This window comes from Nomascus leucogenys, chromosome 22a (assembly GCF_006542625.1).
Source record: "Nomascus leucogenys isolate Asia chromosome 22a, Asia_NLE_v1, whole genome shotgun sequence".
NCBI classification, from domain to species: Eukaryota; Metazoa; Chordata; class Mammalia; order Primates; family Hylobatidae; genus Nomascus; species Nomascus leucogenys.
Genome location: NC_044402.1, coordinates 30,500,089 through 30,525,447, shown reverse-complemented (window position 1 = coordinate 30,525,447; position 25,359 = coordinate 30,500,089). Strand labels below are relative to the sequence as shown.

General features: G+C 42.5%; 1 protein-coding gene across 4 annotated transcripts in view; it reads right to left on the bottom strand.

Moving 5' to 3' along the window:
* NEK9 (NIMA related kinase 9) overlaps positions 1 to 25,359 on the bottom strand; it is a 46,323-nt gene that overhangs the window by 4,645 nt on the left and 16,319 nt on the right. For 2 of the 4 annotated variants that reach the window (XM_030803450.1, XM_030803453.1), the window contains 13 exons: positions 24,429 to 24,479; positions 23,795 to 23,987; positions 21,515 to 21,659; positions 20,644 to 20,880; positions 20,150 to 20,196; positions 18,043 to 18,198; positions 15,859 to 15,967; positions 15,201 to 15,362; positions 11,299 to 11,469; positions 9,607 to 9,666; positions 5,509 to 5,717; positions 2,411 to 2,572; positions 953 to 1,165 (listed from right to left, as the gene is read on the bottom strand). In XM_030803450.1, the coding sequence (XP_030659310.1) occupies positions 953 to 1,165; positions 2,411 to 2,572; positions 5,509 to 5,717; positions 9,607 to 9,666; positions 11,299 to 11,469; positions 15,201 to 15,362; positions 15,859 to 15,967; positions 18,043 to 18,198; positions 20,150 to 20,196; positions 20,644 to 20,880; positions 21,515 to 21,659; positions 23,795 to 23,987; positions 24,429 to 24,479 (1,915 nt within the window). The remainder of the gene's footprint in view (positions 1 to 952; positions 1,166 to 2,410; positions 2,573 to 5,508; positions 5,718 to 9,606; positions 9,667 to 11,298; positions 11,470 to 15,200; positions 15,363 to 15,858; positions 15,968 to 18,042; positions 18,199 to 20,149; positions 20,197 to 20,643; positions 20,881 to 21,514; positions 21,660 to 23,794; positions 23,988 to 24,428; positions 24,480 to 25,359) is intronic. The other 2 variants (XM_030803451.1, XM_030803452.1) reach the window with 2 other exon arrangements.

Here is a 25,359-nt window from a genome sequence, read left to right as displayed (position 1 = left end):
TAGCTGGGTGTGGTGGTGGGCGTCTATAGTCCCAGCTACTCGAGAGGCTGAGGCAGAAGAATCGCTCGAACCCAGGAGGTGGAGGCTGCAGTAAGCCGAGATCACGCCACTGCACTCCAGCCTGGGCAACAGAGTGAGACTATCTCAAAAAATAAACATAAAAATAAAAATAAAATAATTTAAGAAAGGTGATGGTGGTGGAGGGAACTGTTTTAGATGAAAAGAAATAAGAAACATAAATATAATGTGGGATTCTTGACTGGATTCTAGTCTGATAAAAAATGGTTATAAAGGACATTTTTGTGGGGAAAACTGGGAAAATTGGGGTATCAGCTGGATACTAGATGAGAATTGACAATAGTATTAATTTTTTTAGGTGTGGTTATAGTATTGTGGTTGTTCAGGAGAATGTCTGTATTTTCAGAGGTATGTAATTAAGTATCGTAAAAGAAGAAACATACACTAAGAAAAAGCTATGCAAGTGATGAAAATGATTCAATCTAGGTGCCTGAACAAGGCCCAAGGCTTCTGGGATTATAATTACAAAAATGGTATCATTAAAAACTAAGGATCGGCCAGGCGCGGTGGCTCACGCCTATAATCCCAGCACTTTGGGATCACGAGGTCAAGTGATCGAGACCATCCTGGCCAACATGGTGAAACCCCGTCTCTACTAAAAATACAAAAATTAGCCGGGCATGGTGGCACACACCTGTAGTCCCAGCTACTCGGGAGGCTGAGGCAGGAGAATTGCTTGAATCCGGGAGGTGGAGGTTGCAGTGAGCCAAGATTGCGCCACTGCACTCTGGCCTGGCAACAGAGCAAGACTCCGTCTCAAAAAAAAAAAAGTAAAGACCTGCAAAGGAACAAGTCTATTTCAGTACTTCGTGTCTTGTTTCTGTGATTCTTCAAAACAGGCTTAGAAATTGGATTATTCTTTTAATGCTCTCACCTGCTGCCCTCCTTCTAATTTCTTGTTCAACTTCTGCAGTTGGGTAAAAATCTGGAGGTTTTCTTGCTGTAGCTTCTGTTGTTCAGCCAGACACTTTAACACCAGACCCTGCAATCTCTCAACCTCCACCTGCAGAGAGCTGCACGCACACGCAGGAGGAGTCAGTGGTGTTCCCTTCCCAGCACAGGTTACTGCAGGATTCAGCCGAGGTGACTAGAGAGACAAGAAGGAGATTGCAGGAGGTTCTGCCCAGGTGTCATAGCTCCTCAATCCAAACTTCCTCTAAGTGCAATCAGATTTTACTTTTAAATTAACAAGATAAATCATATATACACATGAATATATGAGAAACAGAAATGCTAGAATTATAACAGCGATGGGCACTGACATAATATGGAAAGTGAACTCTCTGCCTCCGTCCCCATTAGGCCAAGGTGGGAGACCAATCATCTATTTTGGAGGAGTTTGTGAAAAATTTTAAAGCACCTTGGTATCTTCTCGTTTAAAATGCTGAAGCAGGGAAAAGCAGGATTTGGTTTGGAACAAGTCTTTCAGATCACAGACCCAAAGGGTCAATATTCATGATATGCAGTGAATCACACTTTAGAAAAGATTTGAGAGGTGGTCAGTAAACAGGACCACCAACACAATTTAAGAAGGTGAACTGACAGAGAAATTAAAACATTCACCTTGAAGTTTCAAAGGTATTATTACCTCTTCTGGGAAGCTTTCTGATGATCCTAGTCTGGATTTTTCTCTTTTCTACTGTACTTTGTTTATAGGAGGGTTCAGCAAATAGCCCATGGGCCAATTCTGGCCCACTGCCTGTTTTTGTAAATACAATTTTATTGGAACACAAGGATGCCCATTCATTATGTATTACTCGAAGCTGCTTTTTGTGCTACAATGTCAGAGTCGAGTAGTTGCAAAAGAGGCTGTACACATTTCTGTTTAAAATGGTCTAAAATAATTACTATGTGGCCTTTAATAGGAAAAGTCTAAAATAATTATGTAGCCTTTTATAGAAAAGGTTTCATGACCTTGGCTTATAGTTTTATTGAGGTATTTACCACAATGTCATTTTTACCAAGGTTAGGTGTACATGTGTTGCTTCCTCACTAGAGTACCAGTATTACTTCTTTCTTATATTTAGAGCCTCTAACCCACCCTGCTAACGTCATGAAAAACTGAATTTGAATTTTGGTATTTCTGAGGCAGAGGGAAAAGACAATCCTTTTAGAAAGGTGTTAGCCTGTCAGAAATGTGGAAGGGTAAATACGTTTCTGAGGTAACTCAGTTTAGTCTTGGGTTGAGGCTTTAAGTACTGCTGAATAGACAGTATAATGAGTTGATGCAGGGCAGCTGAAACCCAAAAGCTAGAGCGAGGCCAGAAGAACCAGGCAGAGCTTGCAGTGACTGTTTACCTAGTTGTGATTCAAAGGCAAAAAGCTCAGTTACCGAGGCTTCTACTTGGGGTTTGTGTTCCAAAGGAGCTTCAGAGGCCACTTTGAGTCCTTGCAGCTCTTCATAGGGCAGGGTATCTTTCTCAGATTCTGAAAATGCTGCACTGAGAGGAGATGGGCTGTCAGGCATGGGGATAAATTCTGCATTTTCCAGCTCCTATGTATATGAGAAAGAATCTCATTAGTCTGTTTGCAGTATTTGCTTCCTCCCAAATTCCCTTCTCCTTTTTGCTATAGTTTTCCCTCTCTCAAGACATCAGCACCCTCTAGTGGGCAAGACAGTTGGTTAACAACATATCACAGCCTACCTGTGAACAAACTGCCACCCCTTCATCAGAGGAACAGTGATGCAAAGGCAAACTCAAAGAACACAGGCTGGAGTGTCTGGTGTGTCACTCCAACATGCTTATTCTACACAGGCTATTCAGTGAGCTGGGAACCTCCAAGGAAGTGTCAGTGAGGCTGGCTGCCACACTGCTGAAAGCTAAGGCTAAAGGTACAGACAGAACAGCAGGCTGCTTCCTCTGTTCACGCTCCTCAGATCACTAGCAAGTTTAGTCTTATTAGACAGGGAGCTTTAAATCTACAGACTTTTTTTTGAAACAGGGTCTTGCTCTATTGCCCAGGCTGAAGTGCAGTGGCACAACCATGACTCACTGTAGTCTTGACCTTTGGGACTCAAATAATCCTTCCACATCAGCCTCCTGAGTAGCTAGGACCACAGGCATATGCCACCATGCCCGGCTAATTATTATTTTTTTTTTGAGACAGAATCTCACTCTGTCACCAGGCTGGAGTGCAGTGGCACAATCTCGGCTCACTGCAACCTTCACCTCCCAGGTTCAAGTGATCCTCCTACCTCAGCCTTCCAAGTAGCTGGGATTACAAGTGTGTACCACCACAACTGGCTAATTTTTTGTATTTTTAGTAGAGACAGAGTTTCACCATGTTGGCCAGGCTGATCTCAAACTCCTGACCTCAAGTGATCTGCCTGCCTTGGCCTCCCAAAGTGCTGGGATTACAGGCTTGAGCCACCTCACCCAGCCTTATTTATTTATCTGTTTATTTTTTGAGATAGAGTCTCTGTTGCCCAGGCTGGACTGCAGTGGTGCGATCTCGGCTCACTGCAACCTTCACCTCCTGGGCTCAAGTGATTCTCCTGGCTCAGCCTCCCAGGTAGCTGGGATTACAGGTGCATGCCACCATGCCCAGCTAATTTTTTTTTTTTTTTTTTGAGACGGAGTCTCGCTGTGTCACCAGGCCAGAGTGCAGTGGCACAATCTCGGCTCACTGCAATCTCCACCTCCTGGGTTCAAGCGATTCTCCTGTCTCAGCCTCCTGAGCAGCTGGGATTACAGGCGTGTGCCACAACGCCCGGCTAATTTTTGTATTTTTAATAGAGATGGGGTTTCACCATGTTGGCCAGGATGGTCTTGATCTCTTGACCTTGTGATCCACCCGCCTCGGCCTCCCAAAGTGCTGGGATTACAGGCGTGAGTCACCTCGCCCGGCTAATTTTTGTATTTTTAGTAGAGATGGGGTTTCACCATGTTGGCCAGGATAGTCTTGGTCTCGAACTTGTGATCTGCCCGGCTCGGCCTCCCAAAGTGCTGGGATTACAGGCGTGAGCCACCGTACCTGGCCCTGGCCTTATTTTTTTTTTAATTTTTATAGAGATGGGGTCTCCCTATGTTGTCTAGGCTGGTCTCAAACTCCTGGGCTCAAGCAATCCTCCTGCCTTGGCCTCCCAAAGTGCTGGAATTACAGGTGGGAGCCATCATGGCCAGTCTTTTTTTTTTTTTGGTAAAAAATTTAAAATTTCACAAACCATAAATATTTACTGTAGGAAATGAGAAAATACAAATGGGCAAAGGAAACTAATAAAATTCACCAGCAATTCCATCACTTACAGACAACCACTTTATTTTTATTTTATTTTATTTTTTTTGAGACGGAGTCTGGCTCTGTTGCCCAGGCTGGAGTGCAGTGGCGCGATCTCAGCTCACTGCAAGCTCCACCTCCCGGGTTCACGCCATTCTCCTGCCTCAGCCTCTCCAAGTAGCTGAGACTACAGGCGCCCGCCACCACGACCGGCTAACTTTTTGTATTTTTAGTAGAGACGGGGTTTCACCGTGGTCTCGATCTCCTGACCTCGTGATCCGCCCACCTCGGCCTCCTAAAGTGCTGGGATTACAAGCGTGAGCCACCGCGCCCGGCCTGACAACCACTTTAAAAACTGTTAATACATAGTCTTGTTGACATTCTTTTGAGTATTACATATTTCCTAAAAGAATGAGATCATACAGATATATCATCCTCTTCTGCATAGCCATTATGTTGTGACTAACTTTCCATGAAAATAAATATACTTCAACGTTCTTACTTTCTTTTTTTTTTTTTTTTTGAACAGGGTTTCGCTTTGTCGCCCAGGCTGGATTGCAGTGGTGCAATCATGGCACAGCTCGGCTCACTTCAGCCTCGACTTCCCAGGTTCAAGTGATCATCCTGCCTCAGCCTCCTGAGTAGCTGGGACTATAAGTGCACACTACTACACCTGGCTAATTTTTAAAATTTTTTATACAGACAAGGTCTTGCTGTGTTGCCCAAGCTGGTCTTGAGCTCCTAGGCTCAAGTGATCCTCCTGCCTCAGCCTCCCAAAGTGCTGGAATTGTAGGCATGAGCCACTGTGCCCAATCCAACATTTTTGCTTTCTGTATCTCAACTTTCATCAACCATTTTCCTATTGTAAGGCATTCCAATTGCTCCAATATTCCATTTCTGTAAATGACAGTATAAAATCTGTAAGCTTAATCTTTATATACATGTACTACAAAAACTGCCATCAAGGTAGGTTATAGTAACTTATAATACATTCACTTAAGTAACAAGCGTATGAGAACATTTTGTATCTTTTTGGAAAGAAAAGAGGATTCGTGATTAGGCAATTTCTTTCCAGGTAGAAATCAGAAGGCTGGATTCAGGATGCACAGCAGTTTACTAGGTACTTGGAAAACTAAGACACCCTGACAGCTCTTTCTGGTTCCTGCAAAGGGCCAGATATTTTATCCACGTTACTTCTTCCAAAGGAATTACCTTTCGAAGCCAGCCAGGACAGGAGCTGCTGGCCCCATTACTGTTCCCCATGGCCTCTGTGGGACTGATTAAACCTTCCATTCCTCGGTCTGCTTCCATTGTTCCTCGGAAGCCTCCACTTGGGTCAGGAGTTTCAGATTCCTGCTGACTGTCCTCTTCTTCACCACCGCCGCCCCCGCCGCCTCCTCCCGGGCTAGAGCTCTGAAACACTGAGAGATACACAGCACAGAAATAGACAGCTTTGCTATGCAGAAAGACAGATTTACCATCTGAAAACCCCACTTACCCTGGAAAGGTGCCTATAAGCTGCAAGAAGTGCAATGGCAACAGTGCAACTCAAATGTTAGGGACTAAATTTTTGGTTTTCATACAAACTATGTTTTGTAATTTTGTATAGTTGTATTTGTATATCAGGATGCTCATAATGATAATTCACTTCCATTTACCAACTTTATCTTATATCCATAGCAGGTTATCGATATTCTAAAAGCATTACCAAACAAACCCCCCAACCACAGCCCACCAAATCTAGCACCCATGCTTACTCTGCTTCTTTAAGAGATATATTCAGATTCCAGCATCCTCCACAGACACTTATCTTATATAAAAAGGTTTTTAATATTTGAGCCAAACTCCTCTTAAAGTTGCCAGATAAACTTACCATTAACTCCCTGTCCGGGGAAAATCTGAATGTTGAATTCTTCAACTTTTTTTTTTAATTTGAGACCGAGTCTAGCTTCCATTGCTCAGGCTGGAGTGCAGTGGCCTGATCTTGGCTCACTGCAACCTCTGCCTCCCAGGTTCAAGCAATTCTCCTGTCTCAGCCTCCTGAGTAGCTGGGATTACAGGCACACACCACCATGCCCAGCTAAGTTTTGTATTTTTAGTAGAGGCGGGGTTTCACTATGTTGGCCAGGCTGGTCTCGAACTCCTGACCTCAGGTGATCCACCTGCATTGGCCTCCCAAAGTGCTGGGATTACAGGCGTGAGCCACTGCACCCAGCGATTTTTTTTTTTGAGGCAAAGTTTCACTCTGTCATCCAGGCTGGAGTGCAGTGGCGTGATCTTGGCTCACTGCAACCTCCACCTCCTGGGTTCAAGTGATTCTCGTGCCTCAGCCTCCTGAGTAGCTGGGATTACAGGTGCCCGCCACCATGCCTGGCTAATTTTTGTATATTCAGTAAAGACAGTGTTTTGCCATGTTGGCCAGGCTGGCCTTGAACTCCTGACCTCAAGTGATCCACCCGCCTCGGCCTCCCAAAGTGCTGGGATTACAGGCGTCAGCCACCATGCCCGGCCAATTCTTCAAAATTTAATGTGAACATTACATTCTCTGATGACTATCTGTATGAATTTTTATAATATAATGGCTGATTCTTTCATTTCATACAGCATATTCCAAGCAACCTTAATGAAGACTAGCTGATGTGTGGTCAGGAAATGAAACTGAATTTTAATATGGGCCAAAGAAAAATATAATTAAGAAGATTAATTTGTCAAAATTTAAAAAAATTGCCTGGTATTTTCTTTTTTTTTTTTTCTCTTACTCCTCAGAGATCCTTGTTCTCATGCCTGGTATTTTCTGAGGCTAAATGTAAAGAAGGGTTAATTATCACCTGCTGTGCTGGCCTGGGGACTAACTGGGTCATGCTGAGATCCTAGGGAAGCAGAACTATAGTTACCAAAGTGAGTTCTGAAGCTTACTTTTTTGTTTTAAATAGCTTTTTAAGATTATGCTGCACTTTAGATATACCTAAGACTATTTTAACATACGTGTAAATTTGCATGCCTAACAATAAACATAGGTCTATTTGCCACTAGAACTAGAACTGCACTATCCAATATGAGTTACTAGCCATATGTGCCTGCTTAAACTTAAAGAGAATTAAAAATTCAGTTCCTCAGTCACACGAGCCACTCTCTGGAGTGCTCAATAGCCACAGAAGGCTGGTAGCTACTATACTGAACAGCACAGATATGGAACATTTCCATCGTTGCAAAAAGATCTACTGGACACTGCTGAACTAGAGCATTACCTATATCACTGTATTTGCCTTGTGAATTCCTTCCTTCTCTGGCCTCCTACCCAGATGAAACCATTCTGTTTAATTTTATATTTATCATTTCTTCTTAAAAACTTTATCGCCTTTATGCATCCTTAAATAATACATTACTATTTATTTTACTTTTATTTTTTTTGAGATAGAGTCTCGATCTTTTGCCAGGCTGGCGTACAGTGGTGCAATCGTGGCTCACTGCAACCCCTGCCTCCCAGGTTCAAGCGATTCCCCTGCCTCAGCCTCCAGAGTAGCTGGGACTACAGGTGTGCACCACCACGCCTGGCTAATTTTTTTTTGTATTTTAGTAGAGACATGGTTTCATCATGTTGGCCAGGATAGTCTCAATCTCCTGACCTTGTGATCTGCCTGCCTTGGCCTCCCAAAGTGCTGGTATTACAGGCGTGAGCCACCACGCCCAGCCTATTTTACTTGTTTCTAAACTTTATAAAAAGCCATGTAGTCTGCTGCAACTTGCTTTTTACGGAAATATTTATGGAAATATTTGGAGATGTTCACTTTCACTCCAATGGATAGTCACAATGCATTTAATCAACAAATAGTTACTGAGCATTTACCACTTGCCAGGCACTGTTCTAGGGAAGTAGATAAAATTGATAAATAAAAAAGACAAAAATCCCTGCTCTTCCTCGAGTTTACATCTTCCCACCAAGGGACATTTGCTTTCAATTTTATGTTTTTCCTTTAAATACTGTCCTAGCAAAACAAAGTTGTAGTAGAACTGCTGTGCTTAGCGAAAGATCTTTAGTCAGTTTTGACAGATATTAATATACATAAACAGAGATGCCAAGCAATGGGCTACTTAACTATACATAATATGGCGTAGTAAGTCGGTGTATATGTGTAAACTGAAGTTCAACAAGTCTAGATCATGTTTTCAGCTGTTTCTTTTTGGAGGTTTAATCTGTTTGATTGACTGATTGTTTATGTATTTATTCATTCATTCGAGATAGGGTCTTGCTATGTTGCCCAGGCCGGATTGCAGTGGCTATTCATAGGCATGATGATAGTGCACTGCAACCTTGAACTCCTGGCCTCAAGTAATCCTCCTGACTCAGCTTCCTGAGTACCTGGGATTAACGGCTGTGCCACTGTGCCCAGCTTTAATCTGCTTTTATTCTGGGTGTTTATGGGTTTTGATTCCAAACAATATCAGAATCTGGGCCGGGCATGGTGGCTCATGCCTGTAATCCCAGCACTTTGGGAGGCTGAGGTGGGCAGATCACTTGAGGCCAGGAGTTTGAGACCAGCCTGGCCAAACCTACTAAAAATACAAAAAATAGCTGAGTGTGGTGGTGCATGCCTGTAATCCCAGCTACTTGGGAGGCTGAGGAAGGTGAACCACTTGAACCTGGAAGGCAGAGGATGCAGTGAGCCGAGATTGCGCCATTGCACTCCAGCCTGGACGACAGAGCAAGACTGTGCCTCCAAAAAAATAAATAAATAAAACAAATCAGAATCCTGGTTCTGAGACACCAAAGACTACAGGGACTCTAGCAGGTAGAAAACCAAAAAGGAAAATAGATTCAATTTCCTGGCATGGTCCCCAGTAATAGAGAACCATGAAGACAGCAGTCAAAGGAAATCTATCAGAGATCTTTGGGATGATTCTCCTAACCACACTGAAAGTTTAGCCGAGTTTTATTCTGAGTGCCTGTTTTGGTGAACTATTTCTTTAGACTGGAATACCCCTGGGAATACCGTGGAAGTAAAGGACTCATTACCCCCTAGAATAGTAAGGAAAGGAATAATACATAAGTCATATTACAGTACTGGGCAAGCTACTTAATTACTTCCATATGCGTTGGAGGCAAAGATGATGTACTGTCTCTCTGACCACAATGTAAAAGTTATAACTTACTACGAAACCAACCAAAATATGATCATCTCTCTTAACCACTGTATTCCTCACTTCCCAAAGACATTTCCCATTTTCCTTTGGGTTTTGGAGTCTACATGGAATCTAACCAAAAGACCCACACTTCAGAAAACCACTGGTACCTGAAACATTGGTACTTACCAGTTCCAATGGATAAGCCACTGCTATTGGAACGGATGGTCTTAGAATTCAATACTTTCTCTGAGAAAAAATATTTGGTAGGTAAGCACTGTATACAGATATAGGCAAGAAAAATGAGAGAAGACTAGGATAGGGAGATAATTGTTCTCCCTGACTCCAGATAACTTAGAACTATAACTTACAGTTTTAGAAATTAGTATCATAAGCTAAGCACCACTTGCTATTCTAACTATATTCACTATCTACATTAGCAACTGTCTGCCTTGGCTGGTCACTGGAATCACCTGGGAAGTTTTAGAAAGTAACCATGTGTTTGAGACTAGCCTAGGCAACATGGCAAAACCCAATCTCTAAAAAAAATACAAATCTAGCCAGGTGTGGTGGCACTGGCCTGTAGTCCCAGCTACTTGGGAGGCTCAGGTGAGAGGATCAATTGAGCCTGGGAGAGGGAAACTACAGTGAGCTGTGTTTGTGCCACTGCACTCTACTCTGGGTAAAAGAGTGAGGCTCTGTCTCAAAATTTAAAAAAAAGGAAGTAACATCGCATAGGTCCGTAGGTTCCACCCCAGAGATTCTGATTTAATTGGTCAGAGATAGGGTCTGGACAATGGTATTCTTAAAAGCTTCTTGGCCGGGTTCACTGGCTCATGCCTGTAATCTCAGCACTTTGGGAGGCCGAGGCGGGCAGATCATGAGGTCAGGAGTTCAAGAACAGCCTGGCTAATATGGTAAAACCCCATCTCTACTAAAAAATCCAAAAATTAGCCAGGTGTGGTGGTACACTCCTGTAGTCCCAGCTACTCGAGAGACTGAGGCAGGAGAATCGCTTGAACCTGGGAGGTTGCAGTGAGCCGAGATCGCACCACTGCGCTCCAGCCTGGGCGACACAGTGAGACTCCGTCTCAAAAAAAAAAAAAAAAGCTTCTCAAGGATTCTAATGTGCTGCTAAGGTTGCAAACCACTGATCTAAAAGTAGACTTATAAACCCTTACACAGGCATTTATAAAGTAGTTCATAACAAATTAATCTTTATGCAGAAAGTGCTTATAATTTAAAGTTTCTTTTAAAGGATGTGCTGAATATTTCTCATGAAAGCATGAGCACAGACAACAAATTAATTGGTGGATGATTAGAAGTAACAAATTCTAGGGCCAGGCACGGTGGCTCACGCCTGTAATCCCAGCACTTTGGGAGGCCGAGGCAGGTGGATCACCTGAGGTCAGGAGTTCTAGACCAGCCTGATCAACGTGGTGGAACCCTGTCTCTACTAAAAATACAAAAATTAGTTGGGCGTGGTGGTAGGCGCCTATAGTCCAAGCTACTTGGGAGGCTGAGGCAAGAGAATTTGCTTGAACCCAAGACGCGGAGGTTGCAGTGAGCCGAGATCACACCATGGCACTCCAGCCTGGGCGAAAAGAGTGAAACTCCATCTCAAAACAACAACAACAAAAAAACAACCAAAAAGATCAATTCTAAGGGGGGTGGCAGAGCCCAAAGTTATATTAAAAAATAATCAAGAGATGGCAGATGGTTCTGTTCTCACCACTAGGTATGGCATCCTTGACCATTACAAGACTTACAGAAATGGCTTCTTCAGGACATTTCTGTTTCCAACAATGTGACCAACAATACTCAGACGTGGGTCTATCCTCTGTCAAAGCCATCCCAACCCCAGACATATGAAACTCTTACCAACAATGAGAATGGTATGCCAGCCACGGCAAGACAGGTCCGGGACATGATGCAGAGATCCAAAAATAGGCCGAGGCCATGAGGTACAGATATCAGAGCCATGTGGTCTCTCTGTGGGGGTCATTGCCAGGCGGCCATTACCACCATTGCCCCAGGCAAAAATGTGATTATCTAGAAAAAAAGTTAAACAGCAGACCATTTAACAGAACACTGGCTTCCCAACTTTCTGGGTTCCCCATCTTTATATCCTAGAGCTAGAAAGACTTCCCACTATGTACTAAACAAGGGAAAGCTGTTTATTCTCCTATATAAAGCCTAAACTCTTCCTGATTCCACTCGGGTAAAAATGCCCACTCTTCCTATGTATTGCCATTCATTCATTCATTCATCCATTCATTCACCTTTTTCTTCAACAACTTTTTATTGGTCATTCATTCAAACAGTGACTGAACATCTACTTCAAGACAGGTACTGCATGGGGTGATAGAGCAGTGAATAAAACCAAGTCCTTGCCCTGTGGAACTGACATTCTAGTAGGGGAGACTGATAATACATAAATACACACTTAACATTTAAGGTGGTGATAAATGCTATGAAGATAAATGGTGGAGAAAAATAAGTGGAAACAAAGAGTAACAGTGGGGTGGGATATTATTATTTTAGATAGGGTAGGTCAGAGGAGTTCTTTCTGACACTTGAACAGAGATCTACTGGAGTGAGGAAGAGTTTCCAGGCAGAGAGAACAGCAACAGCAAAAGTAATGTCAGTAGCACAAACAAGGAACAAGGAGACCCCTGCAGCTGGAACAAAGTAAAGGAAGGGACGGGATAACAGAAGGGGTCAGGAGGTGGCTGGGGTCCTGCTCACATAGGGCCAATCGGGCCACTGTGATGACTCTGGTTCTTACTGACTGATAGAGGAAGCCACTGGAGGTTTTGAGCAATAGGTATTTAAGAGAATCCCTCCGTCTACTGAGGAGAACTGATGGCAGGGGAGCAAGGATGGAAGCAGGGAGACCAGTTGTAGTGGAGATGGTGAGAAGTGGTTGGATTTATTCTGAAGATAACCAATATGGATGGGATGTGGAGTGTAGGATGAAGTTGCCATTTACTGAGACAGGAAGGCTGCAGGAGGTACAGGTCTGGGCAGAAAATCAGAAGTTTGATTTTGAGTATACTAAGTTTGTCTGAGATGCCTATAACTTCTTATCCAAATCAGGCCTTTTTTAAAAAATGAAACAGGGTGGCTATTAATCATTAAGCCAGGACAACAGGCATGAAGGCATGAATCAGGATTGGTCTAAGATAACTGGGTTATATGGCCCGCCCTAAATTTAGACATCAAATTGAGGAGCTGTTGAATAAATTAGTCTGAAGATCAAGGCTGGTGATATAAAGCAGTCAATGTATAGGGGGAATTTAAGGGAACGAGCTCACTTTGGAGAGACAAGTGAGCCTTGGGGCACTCCAGGACTTAGAAGACTAGGCTGCTGCTATTACAGCACCTAACACCTGCCTGTGCTAGTCCCCTACTCTACTAGAGTGTGAGCTCCTTGAAAGCAGGGGTTTTCTGAGACTCATTTCTGTATTCCTAGAGCCTAAAAGAGGACTTGGACATGAATGAGGCCATCAAGTACAGTTTAGAGGAGTATAGGAACATCAAGAGGTAATATGCCCAGCCACAGAATCCAAATTTACATTTTTCATTCTGAAGTTAAAGTCATGAGCTACACAGATTTATTCAAGAAACGTGAGCTCTCTGAAGCCCTGTCAGAAACTGCTACTGCATTTGCTGCACTAAATTTATCTTCAGTGACATCCTGACTCTGTCCTGTGTAACGTTTCCATTTATCCAAGTCTGACTTAAACAGTTTGCTCCTTAAAGTCCCTTATTTTGGGACAAGCAGAGAGAGTTAATGTGCTGTTCTGAATGCTGGTTTATTTAAATATGGTAACAGATCACCTCATCGACAATATCCCTGAGACCCCTCATGAGTACAGAACAGGCATGGACCAAAAGAAAACAAGGGTATCTCAGAGCACAAGCAACAACAAAAAAGTTGATGAGTCAAAAGATAAGAAGATGAAATATATTGGCTGGGCATGGTGGCACACGCCTGTAATTCCAGCTACTTGGGAGGCTGAGGCAGGAGAAGCACTTGAACCCGGGAGGTAGAGGCTGCACTGAGCCGAGATCACACCACCGTACTCCAGCCCGGGTGACACAGCGAGACTCTGTCTCAAAAAAAAAAAAAAAAAAAAAAAAAAAAAAAAAGAAAATGAAATGTGAGTTGTTACCAGTCAAGTGAAAAAAGTGGCTACAAAAATTTAGAAGTTCAGATGATGACACAGGAAAAAGAAAAAAGAGGAAAAAGCAAGCAAAGAAGGAAGGGAATGTAGGATAGCAACAGCAGCAGTACAGAAGAGAAGGAGTGACCAGGCATGGTGGCTCACGCCTATAATCCCAGCACTTTCGGAGGCCAAGGCGGGTGGATCATCTCAGGTCAGGAGTTCAAGACCAGTCTGGCTAACATGGCAAAAACCCATCTCTACTAAAAATACAAAAATTAGCTGGCCATGGTGGCGAGTGCCTGTAATCCCAGCTACTCAGGAGGCTAAGGCAGGAGAATTGCTTGAACCTGGGAGGCGGTAGTTGCAGTGAGCTGAGATCACGCCACTGTACTCCAGCCTGGGTGACAACAGGGACACTGTGTCTCAAAAAAAAAAAAAAAGGAGTGAGGAACCAGACAATACTGCAGAAAGAAATAGCCACAGAGGACCAGGCACAGTGGCTCACACCTGTAATCCCAGCACTCTGGCAGGCCGAGGTGGGCAGATCACGAGGTCAGGAGTTTGAGACCAGCCTGGCTAACATGGTGAAACCCTGTCTGTACTAAAAATACAAAAATTAGCTGGACGTGGTGGTTTGCACCTGTAATCCCAGCTACTCAGGAGGCTGAGGCACGAGAATCACTTGAACCCGGGGGGTGGAGGTTGCAGTGAGCCAAGATCACGCCATTGCACTCCAGGCTGGGCAATAGAGCAAGACTCTATCTCAAAAAAAAAAAAAAAAAAAAGGCCAGGCACAATGGCTCACGCCTGTAATCTCAGCACTTTGGGAGGCCGAGGCAAGCGGATCACCTGAGGTTGGGAGTTCGAGACCAGCTGACCAACATAAAGAAACCCTGTTTCTACTAAAAATACAGAAATTAGCCAGGTGTGGTGGCACATGCCTGTAATCCCAGCTACTCGGGAGGCTGAGGCAGGAGAATTGCTTGAACCTGGGAGGCAGAGGCTGTGACGAGCTGAGATTGTGCCATTGCACTCCAGCCTGGGCAACAAGAGCGAAACTCTGTCTCAAAAAAAAAAAAAAAAAAAAAAAAAATCGTCTCAGAGAAAAGAGAGGAGAAAAATCAATTAGACCAACTCAGAAATCTGAGAGATACATAATATAGAGGAAAGCTGCCCTTCAAACCTTAGCAGTCCCTATGGACATCACTGTAGTACAGTTGACCCCAGCCAACAGAGAAAATATGCTGTTCTCTCCAGCTACCCAATAAATGTTTATTGAAATCAATCAACAACATACTGAGCAAGTTATATAGAAGTACTTAATAATTCTTACAACATTTTACCAAAAAAGTGAAAGCTGAAATGAAAAAAGGAGGAATGTAGAACATTAACCTATCATTATCTAGAAATCTGGCCTTTAAAAACAATCACTATGTTGAATACATGAAAAGTTCATAAAGCTCAATATATATAACCGGCCACCAATTTAATACAAATAAAAAAGTACATCCACAATTCAGCTATACAAATAACCAGTCCATCTCTTTCCCAGCCAAGAACTGAAACACAGCCATGTGTCCAGAAAGCTTGAAATGATATGTACAGACTCACCATCAGTGGCAGCAATGGTAAACTCATCACCACAAGAGACCCTGATCACTTGCTTCCCACCTAGGGGTCCCCCCAACAGGTTGATTCCGAGACGCTTCTTGTAGTTCCCAACACCCAGCTGCCCACACTTGTTGCAGCCAAAGGTCAGCAGCCGGCCTCGCTCTGAGAAGCAAAAAGAAATAACAAGGCACAAATGAGTCCTGGAACCCAGAGAAGATGCAGCCAAGCAGACTTCACGGATTAGCTTCCGGTTGTTAGAATATACAAATACAATACATGATCCTGGACCTAGGACAACTACAGTATCTAGGTACTATAACTAATTAGATCCAGTCGGCGACTCGATATTGTATTCTCTCTCCAGCACAGTATTTTTAGTGAGAAAAATGAGTACTACCTTAGAATAAAGTACCTTATAAAAGGTGCTAATCAGACAACAGATGTCTGGAATCATAGGTGTGGTGTTCTCATAACAGGATGTATTTATTATGCATTTATAATAATTATCAATAAAAATATGTACCTGAATACATTAATGAGATAATACTAGATGTTCAGGGGAAATCAGGATGACATACATATAAAGAAAACCTAATACCTGATAGAATAAAAGAGGCTCAGCTACTAAGGCATGTGATACAGTTGTAAATCAACTTACCATCAATAGCAGCTGTGTGAGTCTTGCCTGGGGCAATGGTACGGATCTTATAAAAGGACAACTGCTTGGCCAAGGTAAAGGACATTGTGTAGGGAACTTCATGGTATGCCTGAAACAAAATAAAACACAAAGCAGATGGATGATGTAAGAAAATCGAGGGAAAATCAGGCTGAGAATGGAAAAAAGTCCTGGTGACCAAAAGGCCTTTCAAGTGAGTTATATTACCAAGAAGAGGGTGCCAGGTAGTTTTCCATCTCCAACAGAAAACAAGAGGAAATAAGCTCAATATGTAATCAGAGAATGCAGCACATGAGGCAGAACTTTCTGACAACCAAAGTTTTAGATTCTGACTTAGGGTTTATAAAACTGAACTTTCCATCCCAGAAGGTATTTATATAAGGAGAGAATCGTTGACATTTACCTTGGTTATACACTCTGCATATCTAACAAGGGCAGGGCAAAGAATTAAAGTCCTGAGGACTGTCTCCAGCCCATAAAGGAATCAGTTTACTGTGATCTAATTTCATCTATAGGGTAGTGTTTCTCAACTTAATTAAAACCCATGTTCCCTTTGAATTAGTATTAAAAAAGAATCCTCTCATTTAAGTTTAAAATTTCACAACAAATCCACTGCTATAATGAAAACATAAATCAAGTAGTAGTAATTCTGAATATTTCTTTGTTTTTTTATTTTGTTTTGTTTTGTTTTGAGACGGAGTCTCGCTTTGTTGCCCAGGCTGGAGTGCAGTGGTGCGGTCTCAGCTCACTGCAAGCCCCGCCTCCCAGGTTCACGCCATTCTCCTGCCTCAGCCTCCCGAGTAGCTGGGACTACTGGTGCCCGCCACCATGCCTGGCTGGTTTTTTTTGTATTTTTAGTAGAGATGGGGTTTCACCGTGTTAGCCAGGATGGTCTTGATCCCCTGACCTTGTGATCCGCCCGCCTCGGCCTCCCAAAGTGCAGGGATTACAGGCGTGAGCCACCGTGCCCGGCAACTGAATATTTCTTTTCAAACTACAAAGACACTCTCTCCAACCTTGCCCTGAATTTGTACTCTCCTAATTGAAAATCACTACTTTAGAGATTGCTTAAAAATTAATTCTTACCTTTTTCATTGAGTCAGAAAACTTCTGTCTCTTAATTTTATTCTTTGGAAAATGACAAAACTCATTATATTAACACAAAAAGGAAACTAAGACGCAGCCATAAAAAAGGATGAGTTCATGTCCTTTGTAGGGACATGGATGAAGCTGGAAACCATCATTCTGAGCAAACTATCGCAAGGACAAAAAATCAAACACCGCATGTTCTCACTCATAGGTGGGAATTGAACAATGAGAACACTTGGACATAGGAAGGGGAACATCACACACCGGGGCCTGTCATAGGGTGGGGGAAGCGGGGAGGGATAGCATTAGGAGATATACCTAATGTAAATGATAAGTTAATGGGTGCAGCACACCAACATGGCGCATGTATACATATGTAACAAACCTGCACTTTGTGCACATGTACCCTAGAACTTAAAGTATAATTAAAAAAAAAAAAAGGAAACTAAGACAATATCAGTGGTGAATTTGCTAACATTTTTGAAGACAGAATGGTAATTACATTCAATAAGCCTAAACAGGATCAGTGATTTGGGAGAAATAAATCTAAAAAACTCCAATCAATCAAAAAAACTCCAGGAAGGTGATGCATGGAAATATGTTTTTTTTATAACATTAATTTGCTTATTCCTATTTCAATAAGGTAAAAGCTGAATTTCATCATTTTATTCTTTGTAATCAATTTATTTGTTGAAGTATAACACACTGCAAAATATCACACAGCTTGACACATTTTTCTATATACATATACTTGTAAAACCATTACAGATCAAGATATAGACCATTCCCATTACCCTAGGATCCCTTCCACCTCTTCTGTTAATACCCTTCCTTCCATAAGTAGCCACAGTTTTGATTTCTGCCAGTATAAGTTAATTTTGCCTGTTCTTAAATTTTACACAGATAGAGCTATATAGCATGTACTCTTTGTGGCTGGCTTCTTTTGCTGCATACAATGCCTATGAGACCATAACTAAAGTCAAATTCCATGGTCACTAACCAATAATGGCATCTCAAAGAAATTCCAATCTAGACAAATTCTGATGATGTGGTTAGAACACCAATCAGGACACTCACTTCATGGTTGATAATTCCAGACATGCACTGATTCAGACCCAGCTTATTGAATTCATTGAGTCCACAGGCCAGCACTTTGCCTGACTGGGTCAAGAGAAATGTTCCATCACAGCCACATTGAACTGCAACAATAATCAAGGCCTTGGGAACATCCACCTGCAAGAAAAAAATCAGAAAAAGAAATCCCAAACACATAATTCGTATTAGAAAAAAAGCTCTCAAATTCTTTCAAAAGAGACATGCTGCATTTAGCAGAATGACTACAGGAAAGTGAGGACTGCTCTATTCTTTTCAGATTTGCCCAGTGTCTTAGAGACTATTTTTTCGTTTCTTTTTTTTTTTTTTTTTGAGATAGAGTTTCCCTCTTTTGCCCAGGCTGGAGTGAAGTGGTGCGATCTTGGCTCACTGCAATCTCTACCTCCCAGGTTCAAGCGATTCTCCTGTCTCAGCCTCCCAAGTAGCTGGGATTACAGGTGCATGCCACCACACCCAGCTAATTTTTGTATTTTTATTAGAGATGGGGTTTTGCCATGTTGGCCAGGCTGGTCTCGAACTCCTGACCTCAGGTGATCTACCCACCTTGGCCTCCCAAAGTGCTGGGATTACAGGTGTGAGCCATCACGCCTGGCCGAGACTACTATTTTTTTTCTTTTCTTTTCTTTTTTTTTGAGGTGGAGTCTTGCTCTGTCGCCCAGGCTGGAGTGCAGTGGTATGATCTCGGCACACTGCAACCTCTGCCTCCCAGGTTCAAAGCGATTCTCCTGCCTCAGCCTCTTGAGTAGCTGGGACTAAAGGCGTGTGCCACCATGCCCGGCTAATTTTTGTGTTTTTAGTAGAGATAGGGTTTCACCATGTTGGCCAGGCTGGTCTTGAACTCCTGACCTCAAGTGATTTGCCCGCCTTGGCCTCCCAAAGTGCTGGGATTACAGGCGTGAGCCATTGTGCCCGGCCAAGGCTACTATTGTCAACGAAGAGCTCAAGTTTTATAATATCAAGGAAAAGGTGACAGTTCCAGGTCAACTAAACAAGACAGCCCCCTCTGTTTGTCTTAGTAATAGGTCCTTCCTCAAAAAGTTGAGAAAGAAGCTTCAATTCATTGCTGATTTTGTCCTTTGAGATGGAAGGCTGCTTGACAGTTACAGAAATTCAACAGCCCTGTGGGGTCCCAATCTGGTCATTTTATAGGAGAGGTGACAGGGTACTGAGGTAACATCTAGGACTTCCAAATGCTCATATCTTTTTACAGCTAACTAGACAGGACTGGAGAAGGTGGGGTGATGCATGTGTGGGGTCACAATGGATGTGTGTAAAACCTGAAACCTCAACCCTCAGTTTCTGCCACAGCCTTTCCAGGAGAAAAGGAACAGCTGGGAATCCCATTGAGGATGGTCCCTAGAAACGCATAATAATTTAATTTTTAAAATGTAAATAAAAACTGGTTTGGCTAAAAGTACCCAAGGGAAGAAAAAAGAAGAGAAAAGAAAAGAAAAAACCCAAAACAGTGGTAACAATAAATGGTATAGCTGATTTAGCCAACCCTCCAATAGGTAAGCCTGTGCCCTAGGGTAGGTGGGAGAGATGTGACAGTGCTTTTCCCCCAGCTGGTATCAGCCTCTATGAGCCTCTCACAGGGCCAGCTCTGGCAAGGCTGAGAGTAATTTGATAGTATGTTTCATGCAACATGACCGCTAAACAAAAACAACTATTAATATTTCATCTGGTGGTCAATTGTAGAAATAGGAGAGGAAAATGGCTGTGTTGGGTTAAGAGACAGTATACTGCTTTACAGTATCTTCTCGAGTTTTCCAGTGTATTTGTAGCTATATGTGACTTTTCTGCTGTACACGCTGATTTTAGCTGTCATCCCTGAGTAAGATGTGACTTCACAATGTCCACAGTCGCTGTATCCACTTTCTTAATTTTCTATGATTTGGTCAGATGGCAAGACCACAGGGTGCTAAATCAAGAATCCTAGATTGTCGGTCTCCCAAATAGGAAACACTTCGGAAATAAACACCTTGATACAACAGAGCCAAGGAAAGAGGACATATTATTGGAGTCTGTGCGACTTAGATAGGTTTTAGAAATAAGTTGCTTCTGATTTTACCTTTTGTGGTGTATAATAATCCTCTTCTGAATCCAAACCCAGCCGTCCTGAAACACACATAAGAATGAAAATCATTATAATGAGGGCTTCCTTCCCAGTGAAGAGGTTCTGTAAGATTCTCTTTTGCCAGGTGCGGTGGCTCACGCCTGTAATCGCAGCACTTTGGGAGGCCAAGGCGGGCGGATCATGTTCCAGACCAGCCTGGCTAATGTGGTGAAACCCCATCTCTACTAAAAATACAAAAAATTAGCTGGGTGTGATGGCGTGTGCCTGTAATCCCAGCTACTCGGGAGGCTGAGGCAGGAGAACCGCTTGAACTCAGGAGGTGGTGGTTGCAATGAGCCCAGATCGTGCCATTGCACTCCAGCCTGGGTGACAGAGAGAGACTCTTGTCTTGAGGAAAAAAAAAAAAAAGATTTACTGAATTAACACTTCTCATTTAGGGGCTGCATGATGTGTTGAGATGCATACAACTTTTAAGTCAGGTTGTATACCTGTGAAGAAGTGGACAGAGACAAGGCTACCCCTACCATATTCGCCACAGCCCCAAGAATAGACTTCCTTGTTTCGTGTCAGAACCACCACATGATTATCTCCACAGGAGACCTGCTCCACTGGATTGCTAAGGAAGAAGTTCAGCTGCATGGGTTCTAGCACTTCAGGGCCAGCAACTTTGTCCACCCCCATGCAGCCATAATAATCTGATCCAAAGGCATACAGCTGACCCTCATCTGCAAAAGAAAGGAAAACAGAATCCATCAAAGGACTGACTTATTTTATCTAATCAGAAAGTTGGGCAGGGCTGGAATGAGGACTACCCCAGCAAATGATCTCACATGAAATGATTACATCCAAGAAATTAAAAGGACAGACTGTGCAAGTCTAGAGTTCTATGTCAGAGAGTCATGTGTACTACTACTACTATATTAAACAATTTAAAAAGTGGTAGCATTATCACATTAAAAGGACTTAAAATTTTAATGCGGCCATCTTTGTTATATAGATAAAAAATAAGTCCCAAGGAATCATTAAGTAATGACAAGACCAAAACTAAACTTAGGTCTTGATCCTAATTTTATGTTATCCATAGCCTGATGAGGTGGTAAGATTATTTTTCCTGCCAACCAGGAACACATTTTCTCCTGATCCCACCTCTTCTCTGTTACCCACCTGTCTTCTCCTTGCTCACCACCCCCTAATACTATAGCAAATTTGGTATGTTATTATTAATGAGTATATTTGCTCAAGGTCCTCTGGTTCTTTGTATACTGTCTTTTGTTTTAAAATCCCAACTAAGATTGCACAGCATTAAGCAAAATACCCCTACATTACATGCTCTTAAGACACTTTCTGCTGATGGCTTACCAGTCACACAGACAGTGAAATCATCACCACATGACACCTGATGGATAGCTTTGCCTTGCAACTTTTCCACATGCTTTGGCTGTCGATAGGAGGCTTTGTCTCCATGGCCCAGCTGACCATGGAGTTTAGTGCCTCCTTGCATGTTCTGTGAAATAAAGAGGTCTTATGACTTTTTTTTAAATTACATTTTATTAAACTTAAATTTTAAAAAGAGATAGGTTCTCGCTGTGTTGCCCAAGCTGGTCTTGAACTCCTGAGCTCAAGTGATCCTCCTGCCTTGGCTTCCCAAAGTGCTGGGATTGTAGGCATGAACCAGCATGCCCCGGCTGAGAGGTCTTATGAAGTTTTAATTTTTCATGCCAAAAGCTGAGCTTTAATGGAACTTCATATGAAGAAAAACAGTAGAACAAAAGAGCTAGAAATTTAGAAATTAGAAAAAAATGGGCAAAGGGATTAAACATTTTAATAGCAAGTAGTATAAAGATCCTGCCAACAGGTAAAGAAAACTTAAAAAGTATCCAGATTAATATCCATTAATCTAATCTTTGTCCTTCAAGTCTAAGGTAAACTATATATTTAATTACTGGTGATGGTGAAAAAAATTCTTTACAATATAGTCTAATTTTTTTGCTTTCTACAGGAATATAGCTTCTTGAAAATCTGTACCAGAAGTTTCATAAATTTTGGTCACAGTTTCCCTGAAACATGGAAGAGTTATAAAGAATCTGGCTATATCAAAGAGGCTGCTATACAGCAATGAGACTAGTCCTTGATGACTTTTCAACTTTTTTTTTTTTTTGAGACGGAGTTTCGCTTTTGTCACCCAGGCTGGAGTGCAGTGGCTCAATCTCGGCTCACTGCAAGCTCTGCCTCCTGGGTGCAAGCGATTCTCCTGCTTCAGCCTCCCAAGTAGCAGGGATTACAGGCACCTGCCACCATGCCTGGCTAATTTTTTGTATGTTTAGTAGAGATGGGGTTTTGCCATGTTGGCCAGGCTGGTCTCGAACTCCTGACCTCAGGTGATCCACTCACCTCGGCCTCCCAAAGTGTTGGGATTACAGGTGTGAGCCACCATGTCTGGCCTTTTCAACAGTTTTATAGAGAAAAATAATTCTATTAAATAATTCTGTACTTATATACACACACACATATATATGTGTGTGTATATATATATATTTTTTTTTTTGAGACAAGGTCTTGCTCTGTCACTCAGGCTGGAGTGCAATGGTGCAATCTTGGTTCACTACAATCTCCACTTCCCAGGCTCAAGTGATTCTCATGCCTCAGCCTCCTGAGTAGCTGGAATCACAGGCATGCGCCACCACTCTCAGCTAACTTTTGTATTTTTAGTAGAGACGGGGTTTTGTCATGTTTGCCAGGCTGGTCTCAAACTCCTGGCCTCAAACAATCCACTCGCCTTGGCCTCCCGAAGTGCTGGGACTTCAGTTGTGAGCCACTGCGCCCAGCCAATAAATGTTTAAGATACTAATTTCTCTCCAGCAGCCTGAAATGAGCCTGAGGAGGCATAGCAAGAGACAGGAGGAAAGCCAAAAGAACACGCTATCACAGAAGGCAAGTGAAGACAAAACTTCAAGAAGGAGGGAGTGGTCAACTATTTCAAATGCTGCCGAGAGGTCAAGCTAGGTAAGGACTAAAAAGCATCTGTTTTATTTTAGCAATTTATGGGTCATTTTGTCAAGACTAGTTTCAATTGAGTGGCAGAGATGGAAGCTGCATTGTAGGTGAATGAAGAGAGAGTGGGAGATAAGGAAACAGCAAACACAGACAATTTGTTAAGGAAAGTGAGAGGGGAGAATCTAGAGGGCAACAAATTCTACACAAAATATACCTAGCCATCTTCAATCACTGCTGTGGGCTTCAGGGGTTTCCTGACATGGTATAGTGCTTCCTTTGTTTACAAAGCTATTTCACAGATAATAGTTGCTCTGAACCTCATGGTAATGTAACAGAGTAATTGAGTGACTTGTCTGAAATCATCCAGCTGTAAATGGGAAAGCCCAGTCTCCTGAGTCTTTCAATTTTTCTCTCCCTCTCTCATTCATTCAAAAAACCTTTATAGGTGACCTAATACGTACCAGCCCTGGGCATACATCAGTGAACTAAACAGACAAAAACCCTGCTCTCATAAGAGCTTCCATTCCATCACCCCATGTTGCCACTCCCTTAGTATAGGTTCGACTAATAAAATGCTTAGACATCGTGGGCCCAGTAAACAATTAGGCTTACAGCACCGTTCCAAAATGCTTAGCGTTCACTTACCACCCAAGTGTACAGTTCCTTCTCCACTGTGACCACAGCAAAGTGGGTATTCCCTGCACACACCTGCCGGGCACTACAGCCACTCTTGATAACATCCAGTTTCTGAGGGGTGGATTTTCCACCACCCCAAACATAGACTTCACTGGTTCGTGATGTTACTACAGCAATGGGTGCTTCAGTCACAGTGCTTGACCTGCCAACAACCCCCAGAACAAAGGAACATTTAACATTAAAAACAGTATCAAAGAAAAATGCTTCCAGTCTGTTCCTTGAGAAGAACTGCCAATTATGGTATGAGAAAGTATGTTCTTTCTCGACAACTTATTTCAATGTGCTCTATCACTGCAGACTTTGCGATTCCTGCCTCAGGGCTTCATCACAGCTTGGCCAGATCAGATTCCAGTATGACCCATAACACCTACACTTTTCCACATTCATCATGGTAATGATGGCCACTTAAGTGTGAGGGTGAAATTATAGCTTTCTTCTTAGAAATGCCTGTCTGACATTTAAGCAGATGCTGGCTCCTGAAAGGATGCCAAAGTATCCTGGGATCGAATAATGCCTACTCAAGAAAGAACCCCCTGGTTGTAATTTTGGATATATTAGTTTTTAAGAGTCTCTTGAACATTACCTTGGTCTCTTTGTAGGTGCATTAAGCAGAGTGACTTTTTCCTCCATCTCTCTACCAAAAGAAAAGCAAAGATACATGAGTGAAATAATAGGTTTTTATATTGCAAAGGTGTCTGTTTAATACATTTCACAGATTTAATCCTCTTATAAACTGTATGCATCCTACAACATCACAATACTTTTAGCAAAGTACCTCAATACAACTCAAAATAGTTATATAGTCCTTTCATTAGACAATTCATTAAATACCCAAAGGCCAGCAGTTTGGGGCCATTTGCTTTCTATCTCTGAGAAATGGTCCAGGCTGGAACAGAGAGCCTTGAGAACCTCTGATGTACATATTTAGTATCTGATGGACACCTTCATCTAGTCTGCCCACTGACTCCCAAACTCAGTATCTCCAAATATGAGCTTGTTAGCTTTTTCCCAAATGAGCTTTTCTTTCTGACTTCTCTATTTCTGTAACTAGCCGCAACACCCTTCCCCAATTCTCCCAGTCAACTGGGCTTAAAACCTCAGTCATCTCTGATTCATCTCTCTCCCTTTCTTTAATATTCAGGTTCTACAGATTCTACCTATATAGTACTTTTTGTACTCACCTCTTCCTTTCCAGTCTCACCACCTTAGTTCTGGGTAGCTCTACTTCCCACCTGTACTGTGATAATACCTCCTAATCAGCCTCACTTACTACAGTCTTAATCATTTTACTATACTGATTTAACATAGATACTAATATTGCCAAATAACTCTTCCTTAGGTATGCCTCTCATCACATGAACTACCCTCTCGCAAACATCCACTATCTCTCGTCGGTGGATGTGATATCTACTCTATCTTTTGCACTACCTCTTGAATTAACCACAATTTTCTTGGCCTGGCATGCAAGATTTCCTACCTATTTTTCCAGACTTCCTTCCTTTTGTTTGCACCCC